General features: G+C 33.6%; 2 protein-coding genes across 6 annotated transcripts in view; one reads left to right on the plus strand and one right to left on the minus strand.

Annotated features, from left to right (window-relative positions):
- The window catches only part of LOC141560362 (ceruloplasmin-like), a 66,477-nt gene that overhangs the window by 40,417 nt on the left and 4,251 nt on the right, over positions 1–21,809 (plus strand). For 2 of the 5 annotated variants that reach the window (XM_074298366.1, XM_074298365.1), the window contains exons 16-18: positions 2,065–2,281; positions 2,957–3,096; positions 11,198–11,360. In XM_074298366.1, coding sequence (XP_074154467.1) covers positions 2,065–2,281; positions 2,957–3,096; positions 11,198–11,360 — 520 coding nt within the window. Of the gene's footprint in view, positions 1–2,064; positions 2,282–2,956; positions 3,097–11,197; positions 11,361–15,569; positions 15,697–16,290; positions 16,395–20,398; positions 20,623–21,809 lie in introns of those variants that run through there. The other 3 variants (XM_074298367.1, XM_074298370.1, XM_074298369.1) reach the window with 3 other exon arrangements.
- HPS3 (HPS3 biogenesis of lysosomal organelles complex 2 subunit 1) overlaps positions 16,754–21,809 on the minus strand; it is a 38,223-nt gene continuing 33,167 nt past the window's right edge. The window contains exons 16-17 of the mRNA XM_074298371.1: positions 21,537–21,627; positions 16,754–17,523 (exon numbers count right to left, since the gene is read on the minus strand). Of these exons, the coding sequence (XP_074154472.1) occupies positions 17,396–17,523; positions 21,537–21,627 (219 nt within the window). The 3' untranslated portion in view covers positions 16,754–17,395. The remainder of the gene's footprint in view (positions 17,524–21,536; positions 21,628–21,809) is intronic.

A 21,809-nucleotide genomic window follows, 5' to 3' on the forward strand; every position in this document is an offset into this window, starting at 1 on the left:
ACAAAAGGAAACTATGTATTAGCAACTTCTACTTTGGATAAACAATTTCAAGGATACACCACATGGCCAGTATTGTAGCAAATGCAAACAATCACTGCCTTTCAGTGAAATATTTCAAGGTCAAAGATTAATCTGTTGTATTATATTGTATTATATAAATAACAATCGCAGTCCTTTGACCCAGTCATCCCACTACTGGATACATGCCCCAAAGGAAGCCAAGAACATTAAAATCCCATTTACAACTAAATAATCAACACTTTCTTTTGGAGAGGGGTATACCAATAAACTGAAAAAAATTGATGGGTATCCATCAATGGAACAATCTGTGATGTGTGAATATATGGAATAATATTTTGTTGTAAGAAAGGACAAAGAGGAAAAATTCAGAGAAACATGGGAGGGCTTGGAAAAAATAAAGAGTTTGAAGTAAGAAAAGCAAAAAAACAACAGGTTAAGTCAGCAGCTATTTATTAAGTACTTACTGTGTACTGTGCTAAGCACTAGAGACACAAAATTACTATAGCAATGGAAAAACTAAATAATTATAATAATTAAGAGGCATCTGAAGAGAAATGAAGATGATCTCTTCCTGCCCTTTTTGAGAGAGAAGTCAGAGACTTTGAATATAGTGTTATATACATATTAGAAGGGGAATATTGAGAAACAGTGTGAATAATATACCCAGAAATAATTCTAGTTTGTTTTTTTTTAACAAAAAAGGCATCAATAAAATTTTTAACAATAGCAATCATAAGCTTGCTCAAGATACATTATATAGTTAAAATTAGCTAAAGGGAATATCCTGAGTGATTAATCACTTATCTCAGTTTTTCTTTTCTTTAATAAGCTTTGAACAATGATAAGGGACTGATATGACCATCACATGAGATCAGATGAGCTGGCATCTAAAACTAAAGACACCTTGATGGGGGTGGGAGGAGGGAAATGACAGGGTCTTGAAACTTAATTATGGTTTTTATTAGATCTTCAGTGACAAGTTTCTATGTCATAAATTAGTGATAGAAGCAAATATAATTCCTATAGTCGTAAAAATACTTTAGAACAACAAAAAAAGAGTACATCCTTAGTTTGTATATATAATTCTCCAAAAAGCATCTTACTAATAAAATCTCTCTTAATAATGAGTACTCTTGTGAGTGAATATGAATTATCAGGCACAACAATGGTACAGGAATTCAGGAAAATTAGGATCTTTTTCAAACAGCTGCTTATGAGCTTAAAAACTTTGCAAATTCAGATTTTTTTCAGTCACCTAAATCAAATTCATATTTAGTGATCTCCTGACCATTTATAATTGTTTGAAGATCTAGCCTATGGAAAGAAGCAAAATAACTAATCAGATGCCATTTGGAAAGGATTATAATAACACTGATTTATAGATGGAATGATCCATAATTTTAATAGATAAGGTTTAATTGACGATTTAGGAGATTGCAAGTGTCCAGAGTGCTCGACTTGAAGACAGGAAAATCTGAGTTCAAAACTCTCCTCAGACATTTGTTAGCCATGTGACTATGGGCAACTCAATTAACTTCTGTTCACCTCAATTTCTTCAATGTAAATTAGCTTTATCTCGAAGTTATTGTCAGCATCATAATATGTGTAAAGTGCTTTGCAAATCTTAAAGCAATATATAAATGCTGGCCATTATTATTGTCCAGGGTCACAGAGTATCTACCTAAGTAAAGAACTGGTACCCTATCTAATATATTATGCTGCCTCTCATTTATCTATCAATCTCCCCATTACAAATTAAGATTCAACTACTAGTTACCCATCACTATCAAAGGTTAATTACTAATAAAGCTACTGATAAAGTATTTTGAAATCTGTAGTTATGCTACAATAATAAAGCCTCTGGATTTACTTTGTATGTATCTTGTATGCACACAATTATTTACATGTCAGCTCTTTGAGAAAAGAGACTCTTTTTACTATCATATTTACATCTTCAGTGCTTGTCATATAATAAATGTTTAACAAAATGTTTACTGGTGAATGATGGAAAATTATTAAGATTATCCCTTGGTCTGTTTTCAGGATCTTTACAGTGGATTAATTGGTCCTCTGATTATTTGCCGCAGACATAATAGACCAGTATATGGAGCCATGAAGAAACTCCAGTTTTCTCTTCTATTTTTAGTTTTTGATGAAAATGAATCTTGGTATTTAGATGAAAATATCCAAACTTACTCTGCTGTACCAGAAAAAGTAAATAAGGAAGATGAAGATTTTATAGAAAGCAACAAAATGCATGGTAGTATCTAATATATCATTTTTAAAATGTATATATTTTTCTCTTTTGATTTTTTTCTTCCATTATCAGTTTGAGGCCTCTGAATTGCAATTTGTGTTTAATTCTCTACATGATCTCATCTACCTTTATCTTTTGCACTAATTGGAATTCCTTTAAAGTACTGAGGCATCAAATCCTGCCTTAGACACTTAATAACTGTGTAACTCTTGACATATCATTTAACTGCGTTTTTGTGTCAGTTTCCTCATCTGTAAAATGAGAAGAATTGACTCAATTGCTTATAAAGCCTTTTCTATTTTTTATGTCTCTCATGTTAGGTAATATACCATGTTTAGAATAATTTCCTTGAACCCATCCAAAACAAAGAAAGATGAAAAAAAAAAAAGATTCTAATGCACTTTCCACAAAATTTAGAATAGAATTGTGTTTACCTCCTAGAAAGGGATTTCTTAACTGCTGACCTGCCTGTTTTATTATTTCTTAAAAATATCAATTGTCTTCTTTTGAACTGGTTTAATTAATTTATTAAGCACTTGCTATGTACACAGACTTCATGACTTGGAAATTTCCATACATTTATTCAGCCCCTATATTTTCTGTGAAATATCTAAAATACTTTCTGATGTTAGAAACAAAATGAAAGAGATTTTTAAGACGGATTATTCTTTTTTATAGCAATTAATGGACTAGTGTTTGGAAATTTACGTGGCCTGACAATGCATGTTGGAGATAAAGTCAACTGGTATCTGATGGCCATGGGAAATGAAATTGACCTGCATACTGTACATTTCCATGGACACAGTTTTGAATATAAGGTACATATTTTTCTGTTTTAAAATTTTCTGCAACTGAAAAACCCAGTTCTTTTGAGATATTCAGGAAAAGAAGTGACAATTTGAGTCTCCCAAACCACCACGGTTATTTTATAAGAATATTGAGTACTAAAAAAGAAAGAAGAAAAGAAGGAAGGAAGGAAGGAAGGAAGGAAGGAAGGAAGGAAGGAAGGAAGGAAGGAAGGAAGGAAGGAAGGAAGGAAGGAAGGAAGGAAGGAAGGAAGGAAGGAAGGGAAGGAAGGAAGGAAGGAAGGAAGGAAGGAAGGAAGGAAGGAAGGAAGGAAGGAAGGAAGGGAAGGAAGGAAGGAAGGAAGGGAAGGAAGGGAAGGAAGGAAGGAAGGAAGGGAAGGAAGGAAGGAAGGAAGGGAAGGAAGGGAAGGAAGGAAGGAAGGAAGGGAAGGAAGGAAGGAAGGAAGGAAGGGAAGGAAGGAAGGAAGGAAGGGAAGGAAGGAAGGAAGGAAGGAAGGGAAGGAAGGGAAGGAAGGAAGGAAGGAAGGAAGGAAGGAAGGAAGGAAGGAAGGAAGGAAGGGAAGGAAGGAAGGAAGGAAGGAAGGAAGGAAGGAAGGAAGGAAGGAAGGAAGGAAGGAAGGAAGGAAGGAAGGAAGGAAAGGAAGGAAGGAAGGAAGGAAGGAAGGAAAGGAAGGAAGGAAGGAAAGGAAGGAAGGAAAGGAAGGAAGAAGGAAGGAAATATTGAGCATTTACCCAGATATTCCCTTGTGCCAATCACTATACTTTACAACAATTTGCCCCTATGAAAAGCACTTATGAAACCTTTCCAAAAATCCAGTCTTTTATTATTCCAAAAGCATTTATTAAGTACCTACTGTGGGCAAAGTAGATTATTACATTCTGGGAATACAAAGAGAAGAAAAAATAATCCCTATTCTAAAGTTTACAATGATAAAATAGAGTTCCTTGAAGGAAAAGTTTTTCCTGTATTTTTGTATTTGTATTTTCAGTATCTAGCATCCAGGAATATAGTAGGTACTTAATAAGTATTGATTGATTGATGCTACTGAGGTATAGAACATATATACATAAGTTAAAATTGTCACAATAAAAATCTGTGAAAAAGAGAAAATGAGACACAAAATCCTAAGCATGACCAATTTATTATGCTTGTAATTGTTAATAAAATGAAATCCCAAGTTCCCCAGTAACAGTGGATACATCTGTCAGAATAGCTTTTTTTGTTTGGTGATGAGAACTAAACTAAGATTGTAATTTATTTATATCAGAGATAAGAGTGAGTTTACAGGAGTAAAGGGAGTGACTCAGAAGAGGGGATCACCAGAAACTATGATAATCAGGAAAATACATTAGTGCCTCTTAAAAGTCCATTATAAAGCAACCCTGTATACTATAAGCCAGGTGTTAGACTTATGATCAGGAGGAATATCTTATTAACATCCTCCTTCCCCCACCCCTTCCAGGGTAAGACAAACTGAGTCATACTATAGCCTAGAGAAATGGGGAAAACTCTTGTAAAGAAGTCAAGCTATCTTATAAACTCTAATATTCAAGAGTCAGACTATCTTATAGTAAGGTTTATGCAGTGAAATTTTACCCTAATCCATTATTACTTGATTCTAGTGAGTTACTACAATTCTTATTTAATAATTAATACAAAATAAAAATGGGGTATTAATTTCCAATTTCACATTTTCTCTTCTGATTCTATGGAGCCATGTATCCATTGTATAACTATCTACTAACCAAAATGTTATGATCAGGCTTGCTCAGCATCCATTAGAATTAATTTAGTGAGTCTGAAATGAGACACTTAATACTGCCTAGCTGTGTGATCCTGGGCAAGTCACTTAACCTCAATTGCCTCAGCAAAAAAAGAAAGAAAGAAAGAATTAAATTAGTAATGGAGATATGGAAATTGGGTCTTTGATATGTTTCAGTCTTTATTTCAGAATTAAACCTCATAAAAAGAAAAAAATAATAAGCCTTAAAACCAGAAAATAGACCAATAAGCCAATGAATATGCCATGAGTATTTTGTACTTAAGAACCAATGGTGTAAACACACATAAAATTATGTGCTTCATTTGTTTTTTAAATTTAATTTAATTTGTTTTTCATTACATTTGAAGTTCTTAACTATCTCCCTCCTTCTGTCTCCTCCTTCTACTAGAGAATGGCAATATCTTTCTTCATAGGTTCTTTGTAGTTGATTTGAGTATTTATAACATTCAGAATAGCTTGGTCATTCACAGTTATTTTTTTTAAACAAGATTGCTGTAACTGGACACAACTTTCTTCTGGTTCTACTCATTTTATTCTTTATTACTTGATATAAATCACCATGTTTTTCTAAAATCAACCTGCTTATCATTTCTTGCAACATAGTAGTATTTCACTGTAATTATACACCACAATTTATTTAGCCATTTTCCAAATGGGAGGCATTTCCTTAATTTCCAGGTCTTTATCATCATATATCATCACAAAAAATTTCTATAAAGATTATAGAATATATAGATTCATTTCCTTTCTCCTGATTACCTTGGGGAATAGACTTAATAGAGGTATTACTGGGTCAACAGATATACATACTTTTATAACTCTTTGGGCCTAATTCTAGATTGATCTTCAAAATGGTTGAATCAGTTCTCAGCTTCACTAACAGTGTATTATTGTCACAATTTTTCCACATGCTTTCCAACATTTGTTATTTTCCCCTTCTATCAGTTTAGCCAACTTGGTAGATTTGCATTTTTCTAATCAATAATGATTTAGAGCATTTTTTCATATGACTATATTAATATATAATTTTGATTTTTTCACCCCCAAACTTCTTGTTCATGTCCTCTGACCATTTATAAATTGGGGGTGATTCATTTTCTTATAAATTACACTAATCTTCATTCATTTTTATCTTTCATTTTTATCTAAATCTGATTCCAATTCATTTTCCCCCTCAGGTGGAGATTTTGATTACATTAATATAATGAAAGGATGTTTTAGTATCAACCTATTATAAACTAAATATCCTGCCAATTGTCAGGCCTTGTTTTCTCTATCACTTGTAATTCAAATGGAAATTTAAAATTATTCCTCACTATAGTAGTATTATACTACATTCATATGTTATTAATTTGTAATGTGTGTATTATATGCATACAATATTCATATATTATGTTATTCAGGTAAAAGTCACTAATAGGATTTTTCTCATATTTATATTTCAATGAAAAAACAGACATTATTAAATACTTGCCCTTATCAATGGAATTTTTTATGTGAGGGATGACAAAAAGGCAGAGATCAGCATTAATACTGCTCCATAATTTTGTTTGATTTCAGGTATGAGTCATAGTCAATACCCAGTCACCCAAAAAGGTTCTTTGTGATACATGTAGATTAGAAAATGCACTTAGTCAAGAGAATCCTACTTTCACCTTCACAAGGTCACTCCCTCAATTTGCTCCAAAACTTGTAACAGTTCTCAGACTGTAGGAGCATCTCTCTTGAATGAAGGTCAGATACTTATATCTTAAATGAAAACTTAGAATAGCAGCAAATCAAAATCCCAAGAAGCTTTTTGTCAAAAAAGTAAAATTTCACTAATTGCAGCTTAGGGCTAATTTATTATTCTTTTCTTATGTCATAAAGAATATCAGGACTTTCTATTGATCTTTCATGTAAGAATAATTACATTCTGGATCTTTACTCATATCCACACGGTAACTTCACTACTAATTATTACTGATACAATTTCATGATTTTCTAAAATGATTTAAAATAAAACTGTCTTTATTTGAAGTTAACTTGAAATTTTTTTTTATCCATTGGGAGAGATTCTAGCTCCTCAAATTTACAACATTTTGGAGTTTTATCATATGCTGTCAGAAGGCTAGTAAAATCTTATGACCCAGCCAGAATAGGAAGTGCCAAAGAACCTCACAGACAAGGATTTCTTAAAATGAGTTTGTTACTCTTTTCTCCCAATAGCAAGTCATTATTTTTATTATTTTCAAATTTGAAACAAAATGTAACAACGCCTTAAATATTTAACAGCTGTCAAAACATTTTTGTCACATTCTTTTAACAGTCCAATTCCTAACAGAATCCAGATAAAAAGAGGAAGTTAAGTTTTAAATATATGGCATTTTTATGCTGGCCACATCCTTATCCAGTATGAAGTAATCATACTCAACGATAGTTTGTATAGTACTTATCTCATGCCAGGCTTTTTTCTAGGTTTATGAAGCTTAATCTAAAGAGTTTCTGAGCTATGACATCTGCAGTACTTTAATATGTTTAGTTTTGTATTTTTTTTCAGTTGTAATTTGAATTTCTGAAGTGCATCAGCAAATTTGTTAGCTTTCAATGTCATTTTTAAAAATCACCCTTTAAGTGTCTGAGCAGTTTTTCAGTTAAATTCCTATTAAGTCTGAATATTATGATGCTCATCCTTTGCATGAGAACCTGAGATAAGCATTTCATAATTTTGTGCTTCTTGCAACAACCCTGGGAGATAGGTGCAAATATTTCATCTCATTGTAAATAGACCACATTGTATTTTAGTTTTAGGACAAAAAATTCAACAGAATTAATTCTTGATTTATAATGGCAATGTTTTAAATCTCATTTTTCCTGTTTTTTTATTATGTTAAAAAAAATTTGTGGTGGCACTCCCACTTCCCCATAACTGTTTATCACCCAAAGGATCAAAACAATTCCTTTTATTTTCCTAACTTAACTATACCTTAATGGTATACACTGTAAGGGAGGAATGAGGGTCACATCCCTTTTTACCAAAAGGTTTATTGGTTGTAATTCAGATAGAAAAAAACTACTTAACTAAATTTCTTTTTACCAAGTTCTTAAGTATAACTATTTAAACCAGAACAAGGTAACAATGTTTTCCTCGTAATCAATTAATAAATATTTGTTAAGCTTTCACTTAACTCTTCAAAGTGTTAAGAAATTTCTTTTATAACTTCATATTGATTGAAGATTTAAATTCCTCAAATCTTTTTTTTTAATGTCAGTAGAATAAAACCCCTTTAAAATCTCCTTTTCTCAGAACTTCAAAATTCTTTCCTTTTTAATCCTCCATTTACATTTTATCAGTACAGATTTCAGCTTTCCTTAATTCTCCAACTATTATTCTCTCATCCAAATTTGCACAAACTTTCTTCTTTTTATTCAAAGTTGTCTACAGACTTAATCTTTATTCTAGTGAATTTCTCATCACAATTTAATACATGTTTGTTTTTTATTACACAAAATCAACTAATCTTACTACTATCACATTTATTATACACATACATTGGTGTATATGTTTTTTGTGTATCCGTAAAGACTTACAAATGTATAGTTTATTCAAATTTCCTAGAGGCTCCTTGTCAATTAGATTGATTATAATCTCAAAGTTTTCATAATCAAATAAATCCAAATACAATTCACTCAGAAAGTTTGAGGTCCCTTATTATAGAATGTCACAGATTTCAATAAGTAGATGATTTTCATCAACCTCCTTCTCAGAGGTTGAGGCTAGAGAAGCATTCATCCACTTACTTACTTCACAATGGAGTTTATCTGGCAATGATCAGAGGGATTGGCCAGAGGTCAGTAATGTCACAAGAATATCCTAAATCTCTAAAGATTTCCTCTTATGACATTACTGTCTATAGTTTTCTTCATTTTAAAGCTATTTCCTTATAGCTTAACAGCTTTATATAAAAGCAACTTTCATTTTGGTGTTGGAACTTAAATGTGTAAAAAACCTTGTAGGCATTTTTCCTTAACTGAATAATCTTAGTTCCTGTTTCTTCCTTTTACAAAGATTGTGATATTTTCCAATACTGTAAGTTATTAAATTATTACATCTAATCAAGCAGCTAAAAATTAAAAAGCAGTTAAATTTGTCTCTCATCAAAGAGGAGTTAATTTTCTAATGATTTTAAATGAATGAAAATCCTTATCACACTGTATCACACTGATTTAATTTTGGACTCAGTGAAATCAACTATAGCAACATAATTACTAATGTTAACAATTTAAAATCCCAATTTTCACAAGAGCAATTAACTGCTAAAATCTCAAATTTCATGGCCCAGTATTATCAATTAGCTTATGCTTTAATTTAGAAAATAAATTAACAGCTCATGTTGAAAAGTGATGATGAGACTACAATTGGTGGGACGTAATTGTGAGAATCCTAATGCTTCATTTAAATGTAGATTAAACAACAGTACTTTTTCAAATTCTTTAACATTTTAAGAAAGTGATATAGACTTTCCTAATGACTTTACACCATTTTTACTAACTTTTTTTAATAGTAAAGTAGATTATTATCCTTTTAGATCTATAGTAACATTTGCCTCATTGTCAAATTAACAATGATTTGCCTCAGAAAGATCCTTTGATTTGTAATATAATAGTTTCTTGCTTTAAGGCATCTGCTGTTGTTAAAAATATATTAATTAGAGTTAACAGGAATTGTACTACCAAAAAAAAAACAAAAAAAAAAAACTAGAGTATGATAGAGACTACCTTCCTGAAAGGCTCAAGTTGTAACTTTTTCTTTATTTCCTTTCAAATCACCTAAATAAATCCACTACTACTGCTTCCTTCTTCTTCTTCTTCTCCTCTTCCTCCTCTTCTTCCTCTTCCTTTTCTTCTTCCTTCTTCAACCTTCAGAAAATATCACATTTCATTTTCCAGTTACTTCTAAATTAAAAAAAAAAGATTTTCTCTCTCTTGGAGCATCTTGGGATTCACCTTTAATATGGGAATGCCAATGTAGCAGCTTGTTTAGTGTCTTTAGGTCAGTTGTTTAAAAGTAGTGAGCAACACAAGGGTAAATACAGTTCAATTCTACTTACTTTTATTCTTTTCGAAACTGAAGGTGGCCTAAAATTCTCCTGTTCTGCTTTTTAATAAGAAAAAAAATCACATTTCCACTCTGTAAAATTATTCATTTCCTTTAAATATAGTTTTTAAGTGTATCTTTTTCCTAAAAACAAAAAAAAATTTAGACTCAAATATTATTAAACTGAAACTGCTTTAGAATAATTTTTATATATGAAACTATATATGTGTGTATACACAAAAATATGTATATTTTAAACTAGACATATGTTATACATTTGTATAACTATATATATATGTATATATATATATATTCTATATACTATACATACATTATATATCAGATATACACTATACATCTATATACACATACTATCCATTAGTGTGTATATCTATATACATTAAGTATCTACTGGATTTCTGTAGTTCTACTTATTGGTATCTCTTGTATATTCCACATGTAATTACCACTATGGCATGAACAAAATGGGCAACAAATGATGCTGCAATAAATGAAGCATTTGCACTTATTTCAGCAATCATTTCCCAAATATGCCTGTTATGGGCTTAGGGAAGAGATGCTTCCAAAATAGAAAACTCCCAGATTATGTCTCAGCCAATATTATTCTTGACCCTGCACTCACTTCCAAGGACTGACCTAATTCTTAAAAAATATTCATTTCGAGGGAGGGGGGAGGGAGTGGAGGGGGGGGATAATTTGGAAAAATGAATACAAGGGATGATATTATAAAAAAAATTTACTCATGCATATATACTGTGGAAAAAAATTCTAAATAAAAAAAATATTCATTTCACATTCCCTGAAATACCTACAATTACTCTGCTTCCATCTCTGACCCCACTGTACCAACGCCATATGGGACTCTCCTGGAGTCTTATTCTCTTCTTTTTTTTTTAATCTCCTTGCCCCAATTCAGGCACTTCTTCTTCCAGTATAAATTTTAGAAGAGCATGTATAGGCTTGGGTGAGGGAAGGAGCATGGGCAAACAAAATTGTGGGCTGAGATGAGTGCTTATTAAATGCTTCTTGACTGAGATCTAATCAATGCAAACACTCCCTCCTGCAAATGTGGATTACCACCAATTCACATCTGTCCGTTATTATTATTTTGTTTTACTGTGTCTGCTTATTAACCTCACACAGAAATCACTAACATGGTTTCAGTGACTTTGGCCGTGAAATCTCTCATAGATAAATTATATTGTGCTTTGTTTTTCTCCTTCTAATTAAGTTCGGAGGAGTGTATCGTTCAGATGTCTTTGACCTCTTCCCTGGGGCATATCAAATGGTGGAGATGTATCCAAATGTGCCCGGAACGTGGCTACTTCACTGTCATGTGGCTGACCACATCCATGCTGGAATGGAAACTACCTATACGGTCCTTAAAGATGAAGGTAATAATGTAAAAATAATTAGTAAGCCTAATTGAAAGTAGCAATATAATAATAACTGAGTCTAAATGAAGATACTACTACTACTACTACTAATAATAATAACAGTATCATAATTAATGAGTCTAAATGAAGGTGGTAATATAAAAATAACTGAGTCTAATGAAGATAATAATAATAACAGTATCATGATTAATAAAAATAACATAATAACTAATGGGTCTAAATGAAGGTGATAATAATATAATAATTGGTCTAGTTATTAGGTGCCATTTTGACAACAAAGATGTAGCTACATGTACATGTAAATGTAGCTACAAACAAATGTGGTAGAGTGGTTAAGAGTATTGCTGGAACACCCGGTTTCAACTCCTACCATTTCTGCTGCCTTAGCACTTGTGAGCTGGCAGGGCTCACTTAGCCAATCTAAGTCATGATTTTGTCATTTTATAAAATGAATAGGCTGCACTAGTGGCCGCTGAGATTCTCTGGAACTGCCCTTTTCTCTAATCGTAGACATTAACTGCTAAGTAGTGATACTGGGAAGGAAAGATGAGAATGGGAAAGGGATATGTGTATACATTTTATGGCTTACTATTCTCACCAAGGCAACGTATTAGCTGGAAGGCTGGTCTCAGAGTTGGGTTCAATGATTACCCCTGGTACATGCTAGTACGAGTGTGAATCTGGGCAAAGTATTTAAACTCTCAACACTCAAAGGCAAATTAATCTGCATAATTGGATAGTATTTCTATATGGGAGTGCTCCACTCCAAAGATCTGGACTAAATATAGATGTACAATCTGTAAATAAATAATATTCTGTAATATAGGTTCTGTATTAAAATATTACATAATATGCACAATAAAGTTACACAATACAAAAATACACAATAATATATAATGATAAATATATAACTGATTTGAAAATTTTAAATTTATCATTATATATTATATAAATCATTGATGTTTTATCATATATTTATCATTTTATCACATTCACATATAAATGTCCATTAACATGCATTGTACATGCACATCCATGTTTGCATATAGACATACATGTATATATATATATATATATATGTTCACAAACCCACACACATGCATCTTACAGTATCACATGGTCAGATGCATTCAGGAGCACTTTTACTATAATCATGTCATTTTAGCTTCTTGTTAATAACTTTCAGAGGTTCTTATATTGCCTTAAACTGCTATAGTGGATTATTCATGCAGTTTTACTTCTAGCCATTGGCCAGGGCTCAGACTCCAATCAGAAGAAATTTTGTTCATTCCTATCCATAAAGGACAATTTATATTTCTGCCAGATGGCAGCACAGGCTGAGAACATTGCATCAAGACTCCTACTTCTCTCAATCTTCTCTCTAAAAAAAGCAAAAGAATAATAGCAACCACACACATAAATGCTCCTTCTAAGAGAGCTGCCAGAACTCAGACTGTAAGCAGTGAATCTGGTAGGCCCAGCAGGGGGCTTGAAGTCCAGTGGTTCTTTAAAGTGTGATCCAGAGAATTCTGGGGATCTTTGAAATCCTTTCAGAGCATCTGCAAATTGAAAACTAGTTTTTATTTGTAATATAGTAAATATAATTCAAAATTAGTTTTTATTTCTAATATAGTAAATATAATTCAAAATTAGTTTTTATTTCTAATATAGTAAATAATTCAAAATTAGTTTTATTCCTAATAGGGTTTTTGGATACTTATATTTTGTTATTTATTAATAGTATTTATTATTATAATATTATAACATATAAGATACTATATTATTGTAATTTATTAATAGTATTAAACATTATTATATAGATATTTATAGACAATTATTGAGGATTATAAATTATAAAGTTTTTCTTTGTTTATATCTATAAATATAACTCACAAACAAAAACTCTTTGGACAGATCAATAAGTTTTAATAGTGTAAAGGTACTGAGAACAAAAGTTTATTAAGAACCATTGCTTTATTCTGCTTAGCAGCAGCAGCACATAGCACTAGTGTTTGTGAAATCTTTGTGAGACAAAGAATGAGCTTCCCCCTTTCTCTCCCTTCCATCCCACCCTGGTCTCTCCCCATATACCTGCATTCAAAAATCAATAAATACTAACCCTCTAAAAAATGCAAATGGACAAACATCCTAATCTAAACTTCCTACCTTGAGATGGCCATTGCTAGTTTTCCTGGACTTAATGATGATAGAAGCTCATCAGTTAGGCATTATGCAAAGGGAAAAAAAAATATTTGCATTTCCTACTTAAAATTAGGATATGGCAGCAAAAGAGGATGATATATAGAGGAGAAAATATAAACATAAACCCTTTGATATGCTTTAAGGGTTAACTAAGGAACACTGAAAAATTAACCTCTAGGTGACAATAATCTGACTTCCTAAACCTATATAACTTCCACTGACAATTTTGACCAGCACCAAAACTTACATAATTTCCCCTTTGGGCATTTCATTTGGAAAGATTTGCTACTGGAAACATAGATGACTTGGACAAAACATGAGTTTTATTGTCCATGAGTATTTCAAACTGACTTCTGGGCCAGGAAGGGCACTGGACAGAGATCCAGTTGAGAAAGGCACAGCATGGTCCTCTACCAACAGGGCTATGAGGAAGTCTGGCTTGACTGAGGGAAAAGTGGCCGGAAAGGATATATTCTGAGTTCCAGAAGAGCCACATCCTCGCAAGCTATGTTAAGAAGACCATTTCTTTGTATATAGATCTTGAAGGTCAGAAGAAGGGAAATGAGCTGTTGGTTGACAATAGGAAGGTTACTGTAGGGCTAGAGAGAATTATGGAGGAATAGGGATAAAGGAGGAGATCAAGGGGGCTGGGGAAAGGGAGTGTGCCATAAGCAGAGAATAGAATTCTCCAAGTCTTCAAAGTAAAAGGGAGTTTTAATAAGAAAGTCTTTTGACTCTGATTCAAAAAAAAATAATAACAACAACAACAAAGGGGGGGAGGGAGTTAAATTGAAGTCTTTTATTATAATTATAGCAAAGTTCTGTATAATTTTATTAATTCCCACTCTTACAAATGATTTAGAAGGTCTACCAGGTCAGAAAAAAATACAATAAAATGCCCAAAGTAATAAAAAATATGCAGAGGTGATAAAGTGTAATCAAAGAATGTTAACCTAAAAACCACTGAAAGCTTGAGAACCACATACTCTCTCTGGCCTTGTTTCCCCACTTGTAAAATAAAGAGACTAGAGTAGATAATCACTGAGAAGGTTCCTTTCAGATTGAGAGCTCATTTTATGATTGAATCAGGAAAAAAAATTTTTTCCATCAAGGAACAAGAATCCTTAGAAAACAGTGTCCTGCCTTACAATGAAACATTTTAATTTCCCAGTCTTTAAAAGTATTTTAAAGGCTATTGTTTAAATATTGTTATACATTATTAAAATATAAAAGTGTTTATAAAAAGTCCCCTTTTTTTTTAGAACTTTACTTATTTTCAGAGTATCGTGTAAACTTTCTAGAAATACACAAGATGTTCATCAGGAAAAATGAAAACTAGCATTTTATGTTAGGAAAAATTAAAACTAGCCAGGCAGAAGGAAGTAATGCATGGAAAAGGGGAAGCAATAGGATAAGGAAAAAGGACTTTGGATTTTGAGAAATCTATGTATCTTCTCTGTCTACCATCATATACAGGAGGCTACACTTTTTGTACTACTTAATATAGAACTGTTTTAGAGGAGCTATGCTGGGACAACTTGGCAAAAAATGTTAGATTTGCCCTATTACCTTGATTTCAGTCCCTCTCCAATGTAGCACTTTGAAAAATGTAGCACTAAATTAGTTTTATTAATAAAAATAAAATAAAAACAATGAATAAACATACCTTTTCTTTATAACTCTAGAAAACAAGTAGAGTTGGGATTATAAAAAAAAATGATAAGCAAGGAAACAGACAGAATGTAGGAATGTATTCAAACATTATAATAAATGTAAAGAGCTGAACTAAAAAAGCCTTTAATCTTTTGAGATTAAAATTTTAAAATTACAAAATTTAAAATTAAATTAAAATTTAAAATTTTAAATTAAAATAAAATTTTAAATAATCTTTTAAAATTAAAAAAATATTGAATATATTCATTTGGAAACCTCATGATCAAACTTTACATTTCAAATGTAAATTTAGAACATTTTAATAATGTTGTTTGAACTTTCTTTCTATAGAGACAAGTCTGGCTGAAGGAAATCAAATGATGATAAAACTGCAATAGCACTGCAGAAATTAAAATGCAGGAAAGAAACGTGTAGTTGGCATATTTATGTATGATTAAAAAAATTTCAAAAACCCAAACACCAATATTTTGTGCATCTTTTGAGAAACGACATGATTTTGTGGTTAGGTCAAAAGATGATTATAAATATTAAGTGTATGGCAAATGATGGAATCATTGTATATTTGTAGATAAAGGCAACAAAAATACATCATTTTAGAGGGTTCAGCAAATTAGTAGTCAAAATATTTCTTGGATTTTCATCAAAAAACCATTACTTGGTTTACATTCTCAGCCTCTAGATCCACTCTGTTAGATCTCTAACATCTTTTTATTGATCTTACCAATCCCTCTGGGCACCTTGGTGGGCAGTAAGCAAAGGCAAGACCAGGTGGCTTTCTGCATGTCTAAGAAGGGGCCACAAAAGCAGCCATGAATGGAGAAGAGTAAAAATGAGAAATAATTCATCAGGGAAGTCTAGCCATATTCTATAAGGAAGATCTAGTCTTTGGGGGTACCTAAATAGCAATATCCCTTCTTTGATTGAGGTGCCAAGGAAGAAAGAAAGGTGGGAAGGGATTTATTAAGCATTCGGTATTGTCAGACATTTTGCTAAGTACTTTACAAATATCTCATTTGATCCTCACTGCTATCACCTATATTTTGTATCTGAGGAAACTGAGATTTGCCTGGCTAGTAAGGGATGGAGTCAGGAAGAGGACCCGGGTCTCCTAATTCTGTACCCTGACTGATACCACCTTGGGATCTTGCAAGAACAGCCAGTATCTTGAATGAGTCCCATAATTCTATGGGACTGTAGGATGACCAGAGCGGGACCAGGACTGCATTATAAAAAAGTGGGACTTCCCTGGAGCTATCATGAAGGAGGTGAAACATACACCAATGGGAAATTTTCAAACTGTGATTGTCATCTCAAAAGCAAGTCAGGATATATAAATCTCAGTGAACATACCTTTTCACTTTGTAAAGAAATGCTGAGGAAAAAAAAAAACATGCTTGTTTATATAGTATTTATTTATTTTACAACAACTGTCAGGCAAGGCAATAGAATATTTCAGTGAAACTAAAAGTCTTAACTGAAAATATAAATTCGACAAACCACACATATTCAGCAACCTATTCAACAAATGCTTTTATTATTGACACTCAGCTAGAAAGTGATGATATTATCTCCCTATTTCTCAAAGAAAAGAGGTTGGAACCTTAGATGGCCCCAAAAGTTTTATATTCTTCACAACTTGTAAGAGAAATGGAAAAATAGGAGTCCGGAAATCTGAGACCTGGATGGAGTTTCCTTTCCTACAATCTGTCTTGGAAAATGATGGAAAACAATGAAGCTCTGGAAAACCTGGAATTTTCAATATTATTGTAAAAAAAAAAAAAAGTTTCCTTTATGCATTCCTTAGGCTAAAAAGATTGTCTTGCTTCCAGCTTTGTGAGTTAGAGATGGTAACATTCTGTACATAAAAGTGCAGCCTTGGCTTTACTTAAATATAGCTTCTTTACAGTACTCTCATTTCATAAAGTTTTATGCTACAAGCTTAGCTGGTCCAAGTCACTAAAAATTTAGAGACTAATATTCCCACTTTAATTCTACAAGTCTCTAGAATACTTATATTTAGGAGGAATACTGCATCCATACAGTCCTTGATTTGCAATTCTCTACTTGAGACCCACTCATTGGTTGTTTGATTTCCTGTTTGGTTCTCCTTATTAGGGAGGCATTTTCCCCACACACATAATAACTTCTTGTTGCATTCAAGTCACAGATTTTTTTCTGCTGCTATAAAGGAGATATGGTAGGAAAAATGCTGCTGTTCCATCTTCTGGTAGGACATTCAAGAAATCCCTTAGTTCTAACTCCGTGGCAGCAACGGCTAAAGTTTCTATGAAAAAGAAAGAATCCAGGTGTTATAAGTGAAGATTTGTGAGGGAAATATCAACAAGAACAAAGAATATTTTGGGGAACCCTATATCTGAGTCCCAAAGGATGGCTTGTTGTCTAGCAATCATCTGTCTTCCTCTTTCATTTAAGTCCTAATTACCTTAATATCAATATTGTTCAAGTTTTTAAACCTTAAGTCAGATCTATAATAGTAGCTAATTTTATCAGTTATTTGCCTGAATAAGAAAACTTTATTTAACAGATCCCCAAGTCTCTTCTTTACATATGTATGTGTATGTGTGTGCATGTGTGTGTGTGTGTATATATATATGTATATATATATATACACTCACATACATAAAACACACATATATATCTCAAAATTTCTTAAGTTAAACATATACATTAATATTTTTAAAAAGATGAACATAACATTTTCTTTAAAAAATAAATATATAAAAACAGCATATTTTTTAGAAAAACTCTTGAAACACCATACATTTCTCAAAATTGCAAGAGTATATGCGTCATTTGGAATTAACAATACCTATTAATATATGTAATAATATAAAAAATATTAATAAGCATTGACTAATAGCATACTTTTTCTCTCAAAGGTCATTCTAAAAAGCTTCAATTCTATGATTGCAAAAGACTTAGACTGCCCTCTTCTGGGGAGAGAAGAGATTATTAAACTTAAGGATAAGAATTGTAACTGGAATTTTAGGTAGTTGATTCTACTCAAGAATTCTATGCTTTGCTAAAATCACGCCAAGAATTTTATGATTGTTCCTAATTCTTAGAACGCACTTGACAAATATGTTACTAAGCTACAGCTGCACTGGAGATGGTTCCATAGAAAACTCCACCAAATCAATCATCCAAATCTCTATTTCCCATCAAAGTGAATGCTCCTAGTACTGTGATCCTTTCTTTGTCAAAGGCTGGTTAACAATTGCACAGGAAGCCATCTCCTTTAATTCCACCTAAAAAGTAGTTTCTTTAAACAAGTTTATTGACTTTTTCTTTCTACCCTGAAAGCGATAGCTAGGATATGATATGAGTAGTATAAAGCTCAATTGTTTCTTCTATCCCCATATCCTCTGCCCATATTTAATATTTTTTAATTTAAAAATTGGCAATTATGAATATTTCCATATACAAAGGGCAGAAATATAGTATCATTTATGAAACCATCAACCTTTATTACACACAGCTTATTTTTTTAAAGATAAATTTAACAAGATAGGAGCATCACTCTCCTACTTTTTTAGGTCCCTTTCTGAAATTCCTTCTGTTTTTTTATTCTTGGCACATAAAGGGAGCTATAAATAAAAGGGATTACAGTGAAGGTTTACTTTAACAATCTCCCTAAAGAACTTATCTAGTCACTAATAATAGGACATTTTAATCCAGGAAGGACGTTGGGCATTGGTCAGTTTTTCTATTTTTTTTTAATGAACTATGAATATGGATCCAGCTTACTTATCAGAATCAGTTAATTTATCTGATATAAACAAGGACCCTCAAGATTAGTCCTCTAGGTCAGAAGTTGAGGCTCAAAGCAAGAGGGAGGAAGACCAACTAATCCCTCTCATTCCCCAAACCACCTCCTGGATCTTGTGATGGAGTAATCATTGGTTCCAATCTGTTTGCTGACCTGACCAAAAGCAGATATGCCTATTGACATGGTGAATTATGGCTACAGAGTCAAGCATTTGGGCCATCCAGAAATGAATTGCTAGACTGGACTACGGAGGAGGCAAGGATGGCTGTGGATCATTTTACAGCGAAGGAAAAAGTACAGGTACACAAAAACTCCCTTAATGGGAACACTCTGCATAATTAAATATTTCAGTGAAATATATTCATTTACCCATTTAATACTGGTAAAACATATTCAATAGCAAGTTTTATTAAAAGCCTCCTATTATAATACTACTCTCTGCTAAAGAGATGCAAAGACAAATAAGTGAACTCTTAATATCCATTCTATTTGTCAAAGAAATAACATTTGACTATAATTAAATGAAGCAGATGGTGTAAATGTCCAGTCCCTGTCCCCCCCAACACCATACCAAGGAATCCAACCAGACACATCCCTTGACCTAGCAGTGCCCCAGGTAACTTCCCAGGACTTTGGACTGAAGATACTGTAGGTTGCCTGTCTCTCATGTGGTAGGAGATGCCGTGACATGCAAGTGAAGTGGATTTAAGTGAGAGAGGGCTGTGCAAGGTCAGGAGCCCCCTTTCTTTTCCTGGGGGTGAAGTGACCAAAAAAAAAAAGGCTTATAAAAAGTTAGCTCACAAAGTAGAGAAAATGGCCAATCCCCATTTATCTTTCTCAATATGACAGGTGGATTTATGATACCATCACCATCTGAAAAATCCTAGCTGTCCTGAACACTTCAGTAAATCATCAGTTCTCCGTGATAAGGAAACATGTTTGTCTCTGTAATATGGTGCACGGTGGGCTCTCAAAACAATGCTGTTGGTTTGCTAAGTGACAGACCCAACGTCCCACAAAAAAAAGGAACAAAAAAAAAAAAGGGCATTGTGGATACTTCAAGGGAAAGTGGATAATAACATCAGGTTCATGGCCCCTGAGTCAAAAGGAGTCTTGGGAGGCCATTGAGGCCAGCCTTCTCATTCCAGATGAGGAAACAGGTTTTTTTAAGTGATCACACAGCTATAAGTGCCTTCAGAGCTAAAGCCAGTGCTCCTGGCTCCAAGTTCAGTGCCCTATTTATTATACTGGGGTATTAAACCTAGAGTCCACGACCTTTAAAAAATATTTTGATAACTATATTTCAATAGAGTTGGCTTCCTCTGTAATTGATACATTTTGTTTTATGCATGTAAAAATGGTATTCTAGGAAGGGGTCCAACGGTTTCACCAGACTGCCAAGGCACAAAAAGGAAGAACTCTAGAATTTCCTCCACCAGAGCAGTTCTCAACCTCTCTCTGATCAATAAGTAGTCTTCAAGAACTGGTAACACTCCATCACCAGTCTGTGGTCACCAGGGTGTGAAGACCCCCTCCCCCACTGAGCCAGGCTAGCCCTGAGGGCCGATGTTCAGGCTGTTCCCCCCACCCAAGCTGAAAGCCCTGCCAGGCTGGGAGAGCTGGCCAGGTGCCCTCAAAGGGGCGTGAGGAACCTGTGGGTAAGGGAGCATCAAGAGAGAGCCCAAGGATCAGGAATCGAGCACTTTTTGACTTGAGGGAATACAAGTTAGTGGCTCCCATTCCTACGGTCCCGCAGATCCATAAAGAAAATGACTTTGGCGTGAAGCAGTCTGTGGCCCCTAACCAAGCGGCTGCACCTCTGGGTCTCTGCCCTGACTGTGGCTGCTGGGCGGGTCCTTGGGGTCTGAGGAGGAGGAGGCCTCATGGAAGGTCAGTCGGAGGTGGTCCGCACTGTGATGCCCTCTGACCCAGGGCCCTGGGATGGAGAAGGTGACTGACACTGCAAATGTGGAGCTGACAAGTCTGCTAACCTGGCTTTCCCTGCCCAAGTGCGGCTGCCCAGAGGAGCTTCTGGTGTATATCGAGAAGCCACTTTTATCATCTACAGCTTAGCTACGGGCCCAGCCGGGCAGCAGGACTTTAAACGGAGGCTCTGGCCGCTAAGGACCTTTCCCATCCTCCCCACACATCTGTGTATGTGTGTGTGTGTGTGCGTGTGTGTGTACATGTATATACCCACCACACACAAACATTTATACATATACCCACATGTATATTTATATATATATCCATTATTTATTTCTTTATGTGTGGGTGTGGGTGTATGCATACATATACCCCCACACACAGATACACACATATATATACATATGGGTATACCCCCTATCCCCACACACATACATATTTATATAGACATATATATATATCCCACATATATGCATTTATATGTGTGTTATATGTACTCCCATATATTTATGTAAACATCATACAGACACACACTCTCTCTCTTGCATATATATGCATTTCAATAAAAATGGATTCCTTACCTTTCAAGGATGAAAGGTGCACTTCATATTTCTCTCCACCCTGTCTTAATCGCTGGCAAAGGTCAGGGAGCAGTTTTTTCCACCATAAAGCCTGAGCAAAGAAAAAATTCCCATTATGAAAAGAGCCTAATGAAAACCAGTAAGTGGGATAACAACAGACGTGCAGGAAAAAAGAACAATGATGAAGAACAAGGAGAGTCTGAATGAGAGAACAAAAATATACTGGAAACAACCTTGTCTCAGGGGAAATACTGCTCTGTCTGAACTGCAGTT

This window comes from Sminthopsis crassicaudata, chromosome 3 (genome assembly GCF_048593235.1).
Source record: "Sminthopsis crassicaudata isolate SCR6 chromosome 3, ASM4859323v1, whole genome shotgun sequence".
In the NCBI taxonomy this organism is placed as follows: Eukaryota; Metazoa; Chordata; class Mammalia; order Dasyuromorphia; family Dasyuridae; genus Sminthopsis; species Sminthopsis crassicaudata.